The sequence below is a fragment of the Gymnodraco acuticeps genome, unplaced genomic scaffold (assembly GCF_902827175.1).
Source record: "Gymnodraco acuticeps unplaced genomic scaffold, fGymAcu1.1, whole genome shotgun sequence".
Lineage (NCBI taxonomy): Eukaryota > Metazoa > Chordata > Actinopteri > Perciformes > Bathydraconidae > Gymnodraco > Gymnodraco acuticeps.
The window spans coordinates 193217-211568 of NW_022989890.1; the positions used below are offsets into that span (position 1 = coordinate 193217).

The following is an 18352-nucleotide window of genomic DNA, read 5'->3' on the forward strand; positions in this document are numbered from 1 at the left end:
TGCTACTCAACTGGCTTTAGGTAATCCAGTCCTTTATTAGTATAAAAGTGCTTCGTTAATCGTTCTAACGCTCTAAAATGCAGTTGCAGCAATTAAATGCAGAGAGGCCTAGTGTCAATCCTTGTGCCAATATGAATCAGTCAATAAGTTAAATTAATATATCAGTTTTTAATAAACACATAGGCCTATTGACCTTGTGATGGAAATGTTTTGAGGAAAGAATCTGATTGGTTGGGACGGAAAATGACGCACCACAAATGTGCCCTCTTCCCTCCCTCATTCTCCTCACTTCCTGCAGTGTGGTGCTGCTGCTGTTAGCTTGTAAACATGGCTACCGCTGGAGCAGCTGGAGACGACCTGCGGAAAGAGCTCACATGTGCAATTTGTTTGGACTTCTTCAAAGACCCGGTCATACTGAAATGCGGGCATAATTTCTGTCGGTTTTGCATTTGCATGCACTGGGATGAAAATGGCGGAGACTACGGCTATCAGTGCCCTCAATGCCGAACGGTAACTTATTGCACGTTATCTGTATTTTGAACCGTGTTTCTTCACAAAATAAATTTCAAAAACGTGTGATAGTATGTATTTGATGTGGTTACACATATTTTAGAGTAGCTGGTTTACGTTTGGTCTTTAAAACATGATATTATATAAAGTTACGCAGTGTATTTCTGAGGCTAGTGTTGCTATGACGGCTGCCTCGCTGGCACTAGCTACCGTTAGCTAACTGAAAGCTTAATTATTAGCAGATAAGGAATCTAGATGCATTTTGTGGACAACGTCATACTCACTTGGCCTTGGTGACAAGCAGTTTTCTGCCTCTTTATCAGTTGTTTTCTTTGTCATCGCAGGTGTTTACCAAGAGGACCTTCACTAAAAACTACCTGGTGCAGAACCTAGTGACCAAGCTGGACGACCTGGAGTGTCTGGCGTCCTGTCCTCCACCCTCTAAGCCCGTTAAAGTAGATGGCAAGTGTGACCAACATGGAGAGGAGCTGAAATTGTACTGCCAGACTGATAAAAGGCCCATCTGTGTGGTCTGCAGGGAATCTAGAGCACACAGGTTGGTGGTGTTGGCACATTTTTATACAAAGGGGCATTATAGACTCATTCTCCAAGGTTAGCTATGTTTGCTCTGACAAATATACACATATTTCTATTTTGCAATTTCCTCTCTGTCACTCATCATGCAGGAAAATGAAATGGGTACTATCAATGAGTAGACTTGGTTTATCCCTTTCACTTGTGTTTCTTCTGCTAGGGCTATTCACCCAGTCCTATGCAGTGTACCTCATGTAATTCTAATGTCAAATGGACCAATCCACGGACTTCCCCACACACACACACACACACACACACACAATCTTTTCTCAGCTGCAGCTCTGCCGATTTCTCCTCCCTGAGATGGCGGGAAGCAGCGAGGCTGTGTGTGTGAGCACACACACAGACTCCCAGCCAGGCTGCGGGTGTGTGTGTGTTTTCAGGCTGGGTTTCGCTGTCTCGCAGACGGCCACTGGGCTCATAGGGAGGGGGGGGCAGGAACTCCAACAAGCCGTTTAGGACAGAGAGTGAATACACATACTATACAGAGATGCTGTATGAGAAACCATTGTGAGTTTGGAAAATTGCACAATATAAATGTATTTTAGTAGACCTCAACAATGGAATTATGATCAGTAGACATGGCCATGACATGGGACCTTTTACACCCAGACCCTTCTCACATAATGCATGCCATATGTAAAGGCCTATCAGGATAATTCCATTGTATGACAGTTACTGTATTCCAACTTCTAGCCCTATTTACTCTTGTGTGGTTTGGTTCTGTTGCAAAATTAATCTGCCAACCACTCTTATTTTCAATGCATAGTTATAGCTACTTGCTAGACATTTCTGCTAGACTTGAATTACTAGTTTGAGTTTATATTATACTTTGCTGTATCTTGTTAGAGAGCCAGGGTCATGTATATTTTGCAAAACAAGCTTGCTTCATCTTGTTTGCCCTTGATGTTGTCCATCATTTTTGCAATCTACCGACTCTATTATCTGTGTGTGCTGGCCTCCAAACTTCAACAGTATGTCACCCCATTGATGTTTGTCCTGTTAAATTGTTCTATTAAGCCTACAGTTTAATGAATTACTATAATTGTATGACCCATATATTTGTGGGAATTTGAAGCCCTACTGAATTGAAATTATATTTGATTGTCTTCTAAACTGTCTGACACTTGAGTGTGTGTGCTTCATTTAAAAAAAAAATATATATATATACTTTCAGACACCATGAGGTAGCACCAGTACCAGAAGTTGTGAATGACATGAAGGTAAGTTTATGCAAATGTTTTCATTTTTAAGTGTCCTACTCTCTATCTTGCCACGAGATCAGAGATGATGTGGCCTTGTCTGCATGTGTTATTTGGGACATCTAGAATATGTACGAGTTTGTGTGTCCTAATGATCATTTTTCTTACAGATAGAGTTGAACCTGAGGCTAATGGAGCTCAACTGGCAGAAGTCTCAATGTGTAAAAGTTATAACTGCTGATGAGCGCACCACAAGTGAAGTGAAGGTATGTAATATCATTTTTTTTTTAAACCATATTTTCATTTTTATAGGTCACAACTTAAAAAGTGTATGTTTGGTTCAAGTATTCTAACAAGATAACAACCTTCTCTATCTTCCAAATGTAACCTTATTTCATCAACTAATTAAATGCAATATCACAAAATCAGCATGGAGGCCTGATTGGTAATCCCGACATTTGGTAATTTAAACGCTGGGTTACAGGATGCTTTCAAATGTTACTGTAGGTAATGCTAAGCACACATACCATTGATACTTATAATCATAACGTCTTTGATCCTTATCTTCTGACATTCTCTGGTCTCCAGTTGAAGAAAAAGAGACTCAAGGAGAAGATTGAGGCGGATGTTGGTGCCTTGGTGCAGTTCCTGCTCGATGAGAGAGACTCCCTGCTTGAGAGCCTGGATGCTGAGGAAAGTGGCCACCATGGCCGTCATCGACGAGAACCCTGAAGATCGTGGAGACAGACGGTGGCGTCTGTAGACAAAGCCTATAGCTGAAATCCACGGTCACATCGGTGGGAAAACTAGCTTTGAGGTCAGTGATAACACGTCTGCTCTCTGATTCTGATGCTGAGCATTATTGTAAGGATATATTTGTCATATATTTATAGTAACAGTTGGTATGTAATAAGAAGCAATGGCTGAAAGTAAACTTAAAACACCACCACCAATTGTACATAAGTGAAGTGTGTGCTTTAATATGACTTTTTGTTCTTTCAATCAGAGCCTTGCTGAGACACACAATGAGTAAGTAGCTTACAGTTTTGTATTTTATATGAACCTTATAAAACTGTTTATTTATTAATTGAGCAAAATTAACCTTTTACACTTGTGTTTTCTCCCTTACAGAGTCATCCATTGCAAGCCGTTCAAATCCCTCGACACCGTTAATTGTGCGACTGAGTTCACAGACTTCTCCGGGCCCTTCCAGCTCATCATGTGGAAGAAGATGATGCACGTGCTGCACACTAGTGAGTTTACCACACCATGCATGTTTGACATCGTATTACCCTAAGACAACTTTTGCTTCCTTGGACATAAATGTCACAATTGGATTCCTTAACTTGTATTTTTTTACAACTGTTACTGCCTTCTCAGCCGCTCTATGATCAAGGTGAGCCTAACTTCCCCTCTCTTTCTGTGTAGATTCCCCAGAACCTCACTGGACCCCGACACGGCTCACCTAAACCTGCAGATCTCAGACTTTGACACAAAGTAGAGGAGGGGCCATATTCGTAACCAGGAGCCCGACCTGCCGGCCCGCTTCACTCCGCTTCTGTGGAGTCCTCGCCACGGCCCATACGCCAGCGGCCAGCACTACTGGGAGGTGGACCGTGAAGGACAAAGGCGTGTGGTACCTGGGAGTCACCACTGAGGGGCAGCAACAGGAAGGGCTTCGTCAGCCTCACCCCCCTCCTCGGGGGTACTGGAGCCTGTGTCTGCAGGACCGGCTGTACGCCAACGGAGAGGACGGGCGAATCCCCGTGGCCGACTACTGGAACTCTCCTCGGGTCGGCGTGTACCTGGACTACGACAACGGGCGCCTCAGTTTCTATGACGCCGTCACAATGAAGAGACTGTTCATGTTTGATACCTGCTTTGAAGAGCCTGTCTATCCCTTCTTCAGCCCGGGGAAGAATGACCCCGGCAGCAGGCTGCAGATATGCCACTATTACTGAGAGATCTGAAAAGAGTCATGACATCTAATTATCTACTGGTAAAATAGTACGCCATGGTTTTCAGATTTGCTGTCAATATGGTTTCTTCTCACAGTCTTGGATGGAGTGACAGGTGGATGTTGACCCTGTGTCTGTGTGATGTGCACATGTTTCCTGTTGGTCTTACTGGAGTTAGAACATGAGTTACCAGGTGTCTCATCACACTTTGGTTGATGTGAAGTGCTTACATTTTCTCATAAGGCAATTTGAAAATGTTAAATGTGGTTTCTTTTAACCCCGGCACACACTGTAGGCTTAAACCCCTGGTGACTGGCTGCAGTCTGAGAGCTGCTTTGTTGTAAATACCACTGGTTGCAGATGCCTCAGATGTCAACTACTATGCCTAGGCTAATTTCTTTGGCAGGCAGGCTCAGTGGCTTTGCGTAAAACGTCATCAAGTATCACGTTGATAGATTCCTTCATTATATAACAGCCAGTTCCATGCTCATAGCTATCAGAATTACTTGATTGAATTTGGCCAGATTGTAGTTCCAGGAGAGAGTGGTTCAGGTTGATTTGTCAACAGATCATTTTATCATTGTTTCTAAATCCCCTTATTGTATCTGTTTTTTTATTCTGTATATTGCTTACATTTTTGGAAGTTCCAAACTCCTCTACGTTACTCTGAAGCACATTTCTTTGTTGAGCAGTGATGCAGAAGTCGTGCCATTGTGCTTTTGTTATAGCTATCAAACAAATCTGAGAAAATGTCATCAGTCTGCTGGAGAATTAGCAGGTGTATGACAAAGCAAACCATTTAGAAAAATGTAAATGATACATTAAGATTAACAGCCATATCCTAAAATCAGTTGCTTAACTGGAGAGACTGTAGACCTTCTATCCAGCCTGGTGGACTTGACTAACATGTAAACTTACCAAATGCTGAATTACGTTTTTATAACTTGTTCAGGTTGCTTTTTACAAATTACCCCAGCATTGCCTTGGTGATAGTTATTTTAAAATATTCCTGCTTGAGATTATAAATAGATGGATGGTGCTGATTGGTTTGAACTCCTGACATTTTTCAACCAGTTTTCTATTTTTCTTTATTGAATGTAATATGTGTAACTGTAAACAATCTTTTTCCTTCAACATGTTTTTAACATTCTTCTTTTAGATGGTTTTAGTTTTGCTTGTGCAGTTATGGACCTGCAAGCCGTCTTAAATGTTTTTTTTCAGAATCCTATTGAGGAGCCTAACAGACATTCACAATATTTATTATTCAGTTTATTCGTAGATGTTTAAGATGTTCACCTGATGACTGCAACACTTTGTGCTCTTAAACTCTGAATATTTACTGATAAACATTTTGTCCAAGATAGTACACCTCATTTATACATACTTTTAATTTCTCAAGAGTTCTGAGTTTCATACCTGTAATAGGTTTAGCAGTGTTTGGGCTGTTTCTTTAAGTGTGACTTTAAAAATAAAATCTTGTGGCCCTTTCACCTGCTTTAAATGTGCTAAGTGTTTCTTAGACTGAACAATAACATTAAAAGAAGAGAAATTCAAGTTTTATTTTTCAAGAGTGTTAACTTTCTCTACACAAGGCCTCTGGTAATGTAAACCAAAACGAATGTTGATTAGGGATACATTTAAATGGATGTCGAACCTATCATTTTGTTTCAAAACCTAATGTCTAGATGCTGTCAGCCAGGTTTGTGTCATTCCATCGTTTTTAGCTGTGGAAAATCGACCTATTCTAAACTCTCAATGTTGTCTTGAGAACGTTTTTTTTTAATGTTGTCCCACTTTGCTACTCAAACGCAGTTAGTGTCTGCCCTGCATAAGTTACTTTTAAGGGCTTTTTTTTTGTCCCATTCTGCAGCGTACTCTTTGCGCTGAACGGGTTCATGCCTAGTGTAAGAGTTTTTTGCTATTTTGGTCCGACATTCTCATTAAACCTTTTGAGACGGTTTGGTGTTTCTTATTCAGTTCATACTGCCAGAACATTTAAGGAGGAGGTGAGAAAACAGTTTCCTCCCCCGCCGGCTCTGGTTATTTTGCCGTTATTTTTGTAGAGATGTGGTATTAATGAAGGGCTGGTTTTATAAATAGTTGCCCAGATCTTCCTAACAGGACGGTTAATCATCATTATGAGCACAAATTGTAATGGCTGCTTGTGTGACCTCATTATGTATTATATAATATGCTACAGTTTCACAGCGGAGAGCAGTGGCATTAAACTAAAGTGCCTGTCACGATGGGACTTCAACACTTAACGAGACATCTGACTATTCACTTATTTTGGTAAGAAAATGCATGAATATATTGGTTTCTGATTAAGCAAAAAAAGTAAACAAGCATATGCCTTTATACCTATTTTAAAAATAAAACATGTACAGAAAAGGAATTAGTTTACTGAAGTCTTGTTATGAAAACAGAACATGTGCACAATGTTTCATAGCGTATGATTTTAATATTTACAATTATACCTTTGCCCTGATACACGTGATTACTTGTAAAATTGGCCTCTTGCAGTATACAGGAGAAGGCCACACAATATGGTTTGTGTGCTGTTTTGTTTACACAGTATGTGCTGCCTTTATTCCACACAGACATGTGCAGTTACAGGTCAAACAAGGACACAAATAAAACCATAGGAACACAGGGGTCATTTTTATGAATAAGGAAAGTCAAAAAGATCAGAAATAACAGTTTTCCCAAAGGAGAAATGCAGATGGAATTACAGATCAAATAGTTTATTCATACAATACAGGTAAAAACGTTCTGGTTTTAGCTTTGTGTTTCTCAAGGAGATGCACAGAACACCTTTAAAACACTGAACAACCAAGAAAGTGAATACTGGAAAAATCCATGATGAAGGTGCTTGTCAGCTACAACAAGAATGTGATTGTAATATACAGTACACTTTTTGATTGTTTAATAACTATACACAGGCATATATTACTCTTGCAAATGATATAACTCTTATAATATTTGTACTTGTGTAATGTTCAACAACTTACAACAAAACGTTTTGGCCGATGGAAAAGTTCCTGTAGTCCAGGATGTGAGCTCTGGGAAAACAGCTTTCAGTGCTACATGTCACAAGGCCTATGTACGAATATGTTTGGCAAAGAGGATACAGTTCAAATGCACCAATTACAAAAATAATTTGTAGAACAAATGATGTAGAAAAGAAAAATAAATTAAGTATTTAGAAGAAAAAACATACATTAAACAATGAGTACAAGTTTGTTCTATTAGTGTTTGCAAGCCATTCAGCTAGCTCCTACATGGCATGACCTTCAATTGTATATACTGTAAGTATAATGCTCCAGTGTAAGTGCTGTAATAAGTTGGTTAAATAGTGAAATAACATGGACACCCAATCCATATGTACACTTAAATATGCATACCGTATGTACAACTACATTACGTTGTAGATATGGAAACCGAACTATTGGTGTCGTATACTGTATGAAGTTTGTTTTGGTTAATAGAAGAAAAAAAGTATTTTTGTGTTCAAAAACCTTGTTCTATCAACAGTTGTGCTTCTTGCTGCTCGTCTTTGGGTACCAAAATACATCTGCACATAAGTCAACTCATCTTACGCCATAAAAGAAAACAATAGTCTAAATTCAGGAGAAAAATAAGAAACAACTCTTTATACACATTACTGTCTTTGTGTGTTCTGTTGTGTTTGCTGATGACAATTGAAGGCAGTGACAACAGGGTCATATTTTGGAGCACACTGACATGCAGCAGTGTTCAAGGAAAGGCCTGAGCATGTTACTAGAAACACAAAGCGTCCTCAGAAAACAGGAAGTGCACTCCTGCTTCTGTGTCTCGCCTTGGTTGCCCAAAAGAAATAGCAGTGCATCACCTACTTCAGACTGGCACACTATCTACTGGTGAGGTCACACATAAAAGAGAAATAACGCTGCAACGCCTTGTTCCAGAGGTTCATTCCCAGTTGATTTTCCCTAGTGGAATCTGTCAAAAACACTCAAGTAGACCGTGATCAGATAGAAAAATATGGATAATGGGATGTTTTATTAAAGGTCCCGTATTATACTCTTTGTGAAATATATTATAGGTCTCAGATATATACAAAACATGTCTGAAGTATTTGGCTCGAAATACCAAACAGATAATGCCAAATACCTCTCTTGTTTCAGCCCTGTTCCAAAAGTGCTGATTTGGTGTCTGTAGCTTTAAATGCTAATGAGCTGCTGCTGGCCACGCCCCTCTGAGAGATGATTGTTTAAAAAGAACACAATGGTGCTCTAGGAAAAGATTCAGGTGATAAGGTGTGGGGGTGTTACCTTGGTTTGTTATTGGCCAATGATTGCACAACCCCAAAAAACATTGTGACATCACAAAGTAGCCAAAATCTCATCAGCTCATTTTCATAAATCAGGACAGAAGAGAGAATCTTTTTCCTGAAACTTTCCGAATCACTTAAGACAGAGTGGACACATATTTATGTATAAAAGACATAAAAAAGTAGATTTTGCATAATAGGTGACCTTTAACACTTTATTTTCATCAGGGTAGCCATTTTTTTTACAAAGGGAACTCATTTTTTTTTTTTCTCATTTCATTTTTGGGGATTATTAGCTTATTTAGTTTTAGTGTTTTTGGTTGTTTTTCACGTAAACATCTTTCTCAGATTTCTTTGAAACTTGGAAATGTGATGGTATATATATATATATAAGTGTGCAGAGACAAAATGAAAAGGTAATGAATTTCTGGAACCTGGGCCCGTTGCAGCTCCATGTCCCCGAGCAGTATGCACTGTTAACTTAGCAGGGGTCCGGTCTGAAGGTCTCCCCTCAGCCTACTGCAGATATCTGTAAACCTTAAAGCAGTGGTTTCCAGAGTCGGCCACAGCCACATGTCCATCTGAGGTGAGCGCGAGGCCCTGGGGCCCGTACAGAGGGTCTGCTGAGGTGTTGATGTAAGACAAGAAGGAGCCTGCACTGTCAAACACCTAGAATAAAAACATAAAGGTACGTTTTTAGTGTTCATATCATAACAATCCATAGCTTGAGTGACTGTTGTTTGCTGTACTGATGTCCTTATTGCTATAGTGTACTTTAATTGTTAAGTGTTTCCTGTTGCTAATCATTTAATGTGAATGTTTTCTTTGTAACTACTATATTTCCCATTACTGATAAACAATGCTATATTAAAGAAAACGTTCAAAGTTGTGAGGTTTATAGAATATTGCCTGTTTCACCTGTATTCTGCTGTTGCCCCAGTCAGCCACAATGATGTTTCCATTCACGTCCGCGGCCACTCCAGTGGGAGCATTGAACTGACCGTTGCCTTCACCATGAGAGCCAAATTTAAACAAGAACTCTCCATCTGCATTGTACACCTGGGACAGGAAGTCAGTGAAATTAAACACTTTGTCTACCTCTTTGCACTCACTTTGATGCACATATTCAATGTGAATTACGGACTGAGCATGTCTTACCTTCACAGAGTGATTGTGGAAATCAGTTACGATGATTTCATTCTTGTTGTTCACTGCAACAAAGTGCGGACCTATAGGGAGAGAGAGACGAGTTAATGTGAAGTTCACTCTACTTGTAACAGAATCACATTCCCGTACTTATCACCATTCTCTTGACTGTTAGTCGGTCGTTTGAACCACAATTTCAGCTCTAATTACAAAACTTAGTTTGATCACATGGTTAGCTGTACTGATTTGCGATTGACTTTTCATGCATTAGATGCTTTACGCGAGTTGTTTCATAATTTTCAGAATGTCAAAACAGTCAAATTTGATTATTGGGAAAGGCACAAGACTTTGAGATTTACCATCAACATTCCTGGGTAGTAAAGTGAAATCTATTGCCTATTAGATTCCTAATAAAAAGCTCTGTAGCTCCCAACACTGATTATCTTAACAGGAAACATCAGTTAGTTTCAAGGGACAGGGCAGTAAAAATCCTTCACACTAATCTCTTCCTATTCATGTAGGCTAAAAAACTATGCACATGACAATATGGTCAATATTGTAATAGTAGGTGATTATTACAATAGCATGTAATTGCATTTCTTATTGTACAGGCAAAGCTTGGATTTGTCAAGAATCTGAGTTGTCAGGAGGGCAGACACATGATCAGGGATCGGGTTAGACAGAGGGCACCGCACTGTGGGATTAAGGTTGCAGCAAGGCCACACTTAGTACTTACTGAACACTGAGCCAGATTTATTAAAGTATGGGCCAAGTTTTTCTAGATTGAAAAACAGGAGGAAGAAAACAGAAAGAAAGGAAAATAGGTAGTCAGAGATAAATGATAACAGAGAAGAAAAAGGAGTAGTTTGATCCGCACAGACGCAGTTTGTGGGGGGAGCCGCTGCGTCACCTGGGGCTTTGCCTAGAAGTATACAGTCTTACATGTTCAAACTGAATGTTACATGGGATGGTCTGTATTCAGGCATAAAAAGGGAACAAGTGGAAAATATCGTGGCAGTAACTGACGGTAAAGGTGTCAACAAAATCTTGTTGAGTGTTCAATTATTATTTGTATTTTTCCATTTCGAAAGCCAACATAATACAGAGTATCCATGCAAAATGATGTATTTAAAAATCATGAGATGAACTTAAAAAGTACCACTCTTGCATCACTGACAGATCTCTTCATTGAAATAGAGAACATTGATTGATAGCACTTCTTCATTAGTTGCATATTGAGGCCTTGGTCTCACCTGCAAACTGTCTGTCTGACGTCCCCCTGCCTCCAAACTTAGTCACCAACTTCCCATTGGATTGAAAGATAAAGACACAGCATGCCTTGTTGTCCACAGTGATGATGTGTCCATTCTTGTCCACGGCGACACCCTTAGGACCCATGAGCCGGCCTGCACCAATCTTATTCTGTCAGGGAAAGAGACAAAGAGGTCATATGTCAATTTTATAACCTTTTCTTCCAAGGCTATTGTTTGAGCATTAAGTTACATTACTCATTTGACTTCAGGACTGTCTAGCTAATAACAGTCTTTGAGATCTGACCTTAAATTTGCCATCAGACGAGAAGATGCTGACCCATCGATTGTCATAGTCGGCCACCACAATGTCACCGTTCATGTCCACGGTGACGCCTGTCGGCCTCTGCAGTTGTCCCGGAGACCGACCTCTGACCCCAAAGCGCATCTTGAACTGGCCGTCGTTGGAGAATATCTGTAATCAGTTCCATCTTACTGTGAGTAAAATGTGTCATGAACACAGTAGAACCATATTTTGTGACCACAAATACATTCATGGTTGCACTTACCTGTATGCACTGGTTGTTGCTGTCGGCAACCACAACTCTACCGTTACAAGAGGCTGAGATTCCCTGCAGATTTGTGAACTCCCCTTTTTCTCTGCCCCGGGAACCTGACGAATAAATAATAAAACACTCAGTTGATGTGCTACTCCATGTTTAAAATGTTGCTTTAATGGCTCATACCAGTGGTTTTGGACTACAATTAGCTAGTGTTTGGACTGATTTGTGTTTATCTCAGTACAGTTAAAAAAATATCATGAATCCTTGTCCTGCTTGCGAAAGATAGTCCATAGTGAGAATGGTTTACCTTCAGCAAGCACAATCTAAAACAAACCGAGTCCACTTTGAAGTAAGCAAAAATATAAGCTTGTGATCTTCTGTCAACCTGCTGTAGCTTGTAGAATAAAAAAAAATGTTTTGATGTTACTTCTTCCATCAAGTCACAGCAAGACATTTTACTCTGTAGTCTATTAAAAAGTGAAAACAGAAGCTACCTAGAGGGGAAGTTGTCAATCTCAAACATGATGCAAGCTTTAGAAAGTTTGCTTTGTTAATAAGTGTGATATCTTCATGGTACTTGGTTTCTATTGTCATGTGTGCATAGCTACAGTGTAGTTATGACAATGAAAATCTTAGGTCACAGGCTCCTCCAACAGTGCAACTGTCCCTTAGTCTGGTGGATTTAGATCTGATGCTGCGGTAACACCATGTACAGTGCAGTACTGTCTCTCCTGAACTTACCCACTCTGTAGATGAGCTCGTCCTCAATGGGGTTCTCCTTCTTCTTGGTGGTGCTGTACATGCTGGAAGGCCGACGCACTGCTTTCTGCCGTATGTGTCCTCCTGTGCCGCTGGGAGACTTCACCCTCCTCTTCACGTCATCCGGAGATTGAGGCACATCTGAGGGCTTGATCGCTCGCAGGCGGAAAGGGCTGCCACGCAACGGCTGGCCGTACAGCAACAGAGAGAAAGAGTACTCTCCCTCCACTCGTAATGTGTAGCCCACCTCATATGTCCCATTCTTATTGTCCGCTACGTCTGCCTCAGTAATGCGGCTCCCGTCAGCAGATGTTATCTCTGCTTTTAAAACAGCATTGCCCATCCGCACCAGCTCTCCATCCTGCAGAGAGACGATGTGCATTAAATGTAACAATACGCATGGCTGCAGCCTATTAAAGCTGCATCTTCTACTGACGCTCTTTTGTTTGTGATACTAATAAGGACTTTTCAATTGCCTTCGTGACCAGAGCAGCCAGAGAAAATATCAGGAGATTGGAATTAAAATGGAAAACAAAATGAAAGTATGTGACTCAAGTACATTAGCAAACTGATTAAGGAAAAAGCATAATGTTAATCTGCTAGCAATATCAAGAGTTCATGTAGGAAATGGCAGTTAGGATAAGCGTTAACAGTACTTTGTCTTTCGTTGTCACAGTAACCGTGTGGTGCTGCCCGGTGGCTGCGTGGCGGAGGCCCTCTCCCGTGGCGACGGAGGTGTGAGCCACAGCGGCGGTGGTGAGGAGGACGCCCAGGTTCTGGATGGAGCGCCGGAGACCTTCAGTTTCCACCTGGAGCAGAAAGCAGATCGGATCATATTTAACCCTAACCACAGACAATATTTTTCACTACAGGTTCCCCTAATGCTAATCCCCCCTAATCCTATTTACAATAGAAAATACAATGAATTATGATATACTTGACCATGAATTTGTTGAATTAAATACTATGACTTTTTTACTTAATTCTTACTTTTTAATTTATTTTATGTGACAGACTAAACTTGTTCTGGATGAAGAATGTAGTAGTTCCCCAATACTAGATCATTAAATCATTCATTGACCATGTTGGATTATCAGTCTGACCACCAGAATAATGCACAGATAAAATAAACCACATGTAATACCTGACAGTCCAGATGTGCGTTCTGATGTGGTTTATCTGGGAAATCATGTCTGGCCAGTGCTGTGACCCGCTCACTCATCTGCTTCTGAACTAGCAGCACCTGGCGAGAGACACGTCATTTTTATTTTTTATCCAAAACTCGTCTTCATTATATTATGTTCCCATCTGTGTTTGTTAGCTTGCTCACCTCAGTAGCACTCCCATGGCTGAGAGCCTGCTCTGTAAAGCTGCAACTGCTCTGGATGTGGTCCTTCCCTTGGAGGAGAGATGAAAGCTGGGCCTGCAGGACCTGCACTCAGGTGAGGGGAAGTTAAGAACACAGAAACAATCAAATAAAGAAATAGTAAAGAACAGCATGCTGAAATATTTCGCCAGGATTTTGAGACCTATGGCAGGTCATGCTTGTATGATAAATGCCTGTGTGTGATCCTGCACTAGACAATGAGCATGCACATTTGCAGGTGCATCCATGGTATATGTGAATATGTGAACTATATACCTTCTGTTTAGTGCTGCAGATGTTCTCCAGGTCTGTGATGAGGGCCGTCTTGCGCTGATGCAGCGCCCGTTCCAGCTCTTCAAACGTACTGGTGATCTCTGCCACCGCCTCGTTCTTCCTTTCATTCAGCTGGCGGGAGATCTCACTCACCAGCTCGATGGATGATGTTAGCTGAGGGAGTCTGCAAGATGACATTATGTGAACAGAAAAATTGTATGAAAAACGAGCTATAAAGCTACAAAAACCAGTTAAGCCCCAAGCCTGTTTTTCAGGTCTCAGGCTCGAAAATGACATGCCCAGAACAAATGACTATAACTTCACTTCTAAAAAGGGGTAAATTAATCATCTTTTTTCTCAAAGCAATGATAAACCTGTGAGTTGGATGTTGAAAAGTCGAAATCAATATAGAATTTTTTTATTTCAAAGTAAATTCAGATTGAACATAGTAAAAAAATGTAAATTATAGTGTCCGTCCAAAAAACAAACATTACTTAGTGAAAACCACCCTTGAATGATGGGATAGCAGCCTAAAAGCTTTAGGAATCCAAACTATAACACATAAGTACCCTGTATCAAGATTGATGCAAAACAAGTGACATATGACCTATTTTAGAGAGGTTTAGCAAAAGAAAAACCCACTTCTGGGGTCATTTGGGTGCATGGATTTGCTATATCTTTGGCCCCCCACGGTCGATTTTGATGATTGACACCTCTTTTGAACCATTAGCCAATAGAATCGAGGGGAAGTTCCTAAATCCACCTACACGTTACCATTGAGGAACAAGAGTGATGCGCACGCAGCTTGCCCAAACCGAAAGCAATGTTACGCTCTGAAAACTGAAAACTAGGATATAGCCATAAATATGATGATGGATTATCAGTAATTATTTCAAAGGGACACAGAGACATTGGATTGACCTTCAGCAGCATTGTTATCGTTGTAATGCCATTGAACACAACTTTTGATCAGAAAACAGCAAAGGTTAGACATATTTGCCGTTTAGGCTCCGTAAAGCTCCGTGGTGTGTTGTCTGGGTTTGCCTTCGCTGTCCTGAGTTGTACCTGTGATCACAGTGATGATACTTATACCTTTAGAATCTGTGGAATCTCAGCTTTAATCTGATATCTTGTTTGTGCAGATCCGATAAGTAATAAAGTATGTCTACCATGAGTTCTGTGCTAAGTGCGTTATCATTTTTTCGCTCGGGGCTAATTCAGAGTCTTGTTATTACCCTTGTGTTTCGTTAAGCTAAAAATTGTTAATATTGTCTGATAGCTGAGTTTCTTCCCGTTAAGTGGGTGACACATTCATAGTTTGTTAAATGTAAAGAAGCCCCCAGACGTTGTTTCCTGCAAGATGTTGCGTTTTGCCCCCGGTACCGCATGGGGCTTAACTGGTGGAAATGGGCCTTTGCCGCTATAATCATAACATGCTTTTTATCTTTATGTATCTTTATGGTTTGTTGCACCTATTGTAAGCTGATTTGGATAAAAGCGTCAGCACAATGTGATGTAATGCTTTGACTTCAAGTGTGGTATATTCTGAAAGCTTTATTTAGGTCTCAAGTCCCCACCTGCTCATAATGGCGTCCAGCTGTGTCTTGAGCGCAGCCTTGTGCTGTTCCACGACGTCCCGCAGAGGAACGGTCACGTGCTCCCTGTGCTCCCCCGATGTACAGTCCAGACACATGGCTGTCTCACAGGACTCGCAGTAGAACTCCATCACCTGCAGGGGGAGACAAACTCCTTCACTCTTGCTGGGCTTTGCAGCAGATATGTAGGGACTTTAGTATTTTGTTTCTTTGACAATTGCTAAAAGAAATGATGACTGGGCATCACAAAGTTCTTCCCACCTTTCCCTCATGGTTGGGGCAGCAGAGGGGCTTCCCTGCCGCCGCAGCGTTGACGGACTCCAGGACACTGCAGGCCTCAGGCCGCGAGCACTCGGGGTCTCTCTGAAGGACCTGGTTGAAAACAAATGTCATTACGCTGCTTTTAATAGACACAATAGACATTTTCTTATGAACTTAGTCCAGCAGATATGTGACATTTTGAAAATGGCCGCTATTTGCGCCATTGGACAAATATGCGATGGCCCTATATTCAAATATCTTCCTTAGGGCATGCTCTAACAGTGTGCCAAAGTTCATGTTTTTATCATCAAAAGCACAATTCATTCACGTATCTTCTGGACTAACTGTAGTGGGGTGGTTTATTTTCTTTTTAATTAATATTTAACAGGGCTTAGCCTACTTTTTCCTTATTTGGCAGTGGACAATTAAGAGGTGGGGTATTGATTGAACAAATATTGCTGCAGAATTAAATCAAAGTGATGACTTTACGGTATGTTAATGAGAACTAAGATACTTCTTTCTTTGTCCTCAAACCTTGTAGTCAGTTTACTTCATCTTTTCACGACACAAACATACATTGATGTACTTTTTGAGCTCCCTCCATTCAATACACCCATTCCATAGAATCCCAATGCTAACACTACATGCACAATGGAAACCTTACATTTAAAACCAACCTTAAAAGAGCCCCTTGTGAAAAAAGAAAAGAAGAACTGACTATGACCTCAGTCTGCAAAAATGTCCTCCCTCTGCACAAAGAGTGGTACTCCAAACAGCATAACAGGAACACAACCAGAGCCTCCCCCCATTCCTTTGAGTATCTTTAATTATTTTTAATTAATCCTTGCTTTGTTGTTAACCTCATAATTAATCTGTGTCTCGTCATTTGATCCCTGTGACACACTTGACCTTTCTGTTTGGCTAATACATTTGTGTTTAACTAGAGCTAATAAAAGGGATTAAGATTCAAACCTCCATGAGATTTGTGATGAAGAAGTTGTTTTGTAGAGCAGAAACCCCTTTCTCCGGCAAAATGGACGTCTGTCGACACACTGGACACGAGAGTGTGAGGGACTCTGGGGGAATGTAGTTCTGAAGACAACTGGAGGAGGTAAACAAATACAGAAAAAATTACAATATCTATCAAAGCAATTACTTTTTCTTATTCTATTCATCAATTTAAAGCAGAGAGAGACGATACTAGCAAGAGAGAGCGGTCATCTTATCACAGTCATTGAGAGATAGTGTTACGGTGTGTGAAGCAGGCAGGACCCAAATGCAGATTAAAATGAATTCCTTTATGTCAAGGCTAGGTGATAAACAAAGACAAAACAGAACACTCACCGACGAACTGACACTGAACACAGGAAGAGACAAGACTAAATACAGGGAGGGGTAATCACAAGACGAGAAACAGCCGGGCAGGGGAGGAGAAACACAAGGGCCACAGGTGAAAACAATCAGACAACTAGACACACCAGGGAAACTAACGACGGGAGGAAAAACACAGGGAAAAGGACCAGACAATATACAAGGAGGAAAACATGACAGGGAGAACAGCAAAACACCCAAACCAAGACATAGAAAACGTGACATAACACAATAATCGTAACAGAACCCCCCCCTCAAGGGACGGATTCCAGACGTCCCTAAAACACCAAAACAGTCCCATAAACGTCAAAAAAAACAAAAAAAACAATGTCCAGCAGGGTGGGTGGAGGGGGACCGGAGGAGGGACATAAAACTAGGGCCACCAGGGTGGGTGGAGGGGGTCAGGAGGACGGGTTTGGGCTGACAACCCAGGAGCCCCGCGGAGGACCCGGAAGGGATCTCGGGCGGACGGCCCGAGGACAAGGCAGAAGCCGAGAAGGGGGACTCGGGCGGACGGTCCGGGGGCAAGACAGAGTCCAAGGTGGGGGTTATGGAGGGGCGAAGGCCACCGCGGGCGAACTCAGGGGGCCGAGCATGAGGGCGAGGACCGCGGCCGGGAAAGTCAGTGGGCCGGGCTCGAGGGCGAAGGCCGTGGCTCTCAGGGGGCCGGGATCGAGGGTGAAGACTAGACAGCTCCGGAGGCCGGGCAGGAAGGCACTGACGGGACAGCGCCGGAGGCCGGGCAGGACCCGGAGCTGGTGGGACAGACCTCGGCAGGATCCCCCACGGAAGAGGACCAGGACACGGGATTGGCAGGACCCCCGGCAGGAGGGCAGTCGGCGGGACAGGACATAGGGTTGGCAGGACCCCCGGCAGGAGAGTAGTCGGCGGGGCCTCCAACGGTACAGGACAAGGAGCTGGCAGGACCCCCGGCAGGAGAGTAGACGGCGGGACCTCCAACGGGACAGGACAAGGGGTTGGCAGGACCCCCGGCACGAGAGTAGTCGGCGGGGCCTCCAACGAGACAGGACAAGGAGCTGGCAGGACCCCCGGCAGGGGAGCAGATGGCGGGACCTCCAACGGGACAGGACAAAGGGTTGGCAGGACCCCCGGCAGGAGAGTAGTCGGCGGGACCTCCAACGGGACAGGACAAAGGGTTGGCAGGACCCCCGGCAGGAGAGTAGTCGGCGAG

General features: G+C 42.1%; 2 protein-coding genes across 9 annotated transcripts in view; one reads left to right on the forward strand and one right to left on the reverse strand.

Moving 5' to 3' along the window:
• The first annotated feature begins 270 nt into the window (after window positions 1-270).
• Window positions 271-6047, forward strand: trim47 (tripartite motif containing 47). The gene is given in 12 exon segments (XM_034202089.1): window positions 271-510; window positions 855-1066; window positions 2282-2327; window positions 2477-2572; window positions 2895-3002; window positions 3004-3123; window positions 3313-3335; window positions 3438-3563; window positions 3744-3858; window positions 3860-3884; window positions 3887-3921; window positions 3923-6047. Coding segments are annotated over 12 exon segments (1434 nt in total). The 5' UTR covers window positions 271-327; the 3' UTR covers window positions 4268-6047.
• Window positions 6048-6705: 658 nt separating this feature from the next.
• The window catches only part of LOC117536474 (tripartite motif-containing protein 3-like), a 35576-nt gene continuing 23929 nt past the window's right edge, over window positions 6706-18352 (reverse strand). For 5 of the 8 annotated variants that reach the window (XM_034201375.1, XM_034201365.1, XM_034201383.1 and 2 more), the window contains 15 exons: window positions 16762-16891; window positions 15790-15900; window positions 15511-15698; window positions 13937-14117; window positions 13625-13726; window positions 13439-13537; window positions 12951-13103; window positions 12277-12655; window positions 11542-11645; window positions 11280-11447; window positions 10976-11144; window positions 10459-10500; window positions 9735-9805; window positions 9495-9635; window positions 6706-9245 (listed from right to left, as the gene is read on the reverse strand). In XM_034201375.1, the coding sequence (XP_034057266.1) occupies window positions 9093-9245; window positions 9495-9635; window positions 9735-9805; window positions 10459-10500; window positions 10976-11144; window positions 11280-11447; window positions 11542-11645; window positions 12277-12655; window positions 12951-13103; window positions 13439-13537; window positions 13625-13726; window positions 13937-14117; window positions 15511-15698; window positions 15790-15900; window positions 16762-16891 (2191 nt within the window). In that variant the 3' untranslated portion in view covers window positions 6706-9092. The remainder of the gene's footprint in view (window positions 9246-9494; window positions 9636-9734; window positions 9806-10458; window positions 10501-10975; window positions 11145-11279; window positions 11448-11541; window positions 11646-12276; window positions 12656-12950; window positions 13104-13438; window positions 13538-13624; window positions 13727-13936; window positions 14118-15510; window positions 15699-15789; window positions 15901-16761; window positions 16892-18352) is intronic. The other 3 variants (XM_034201398.1, XM_034201406.1, XM_034201402.1) reach the window with 3 other exon arrangements.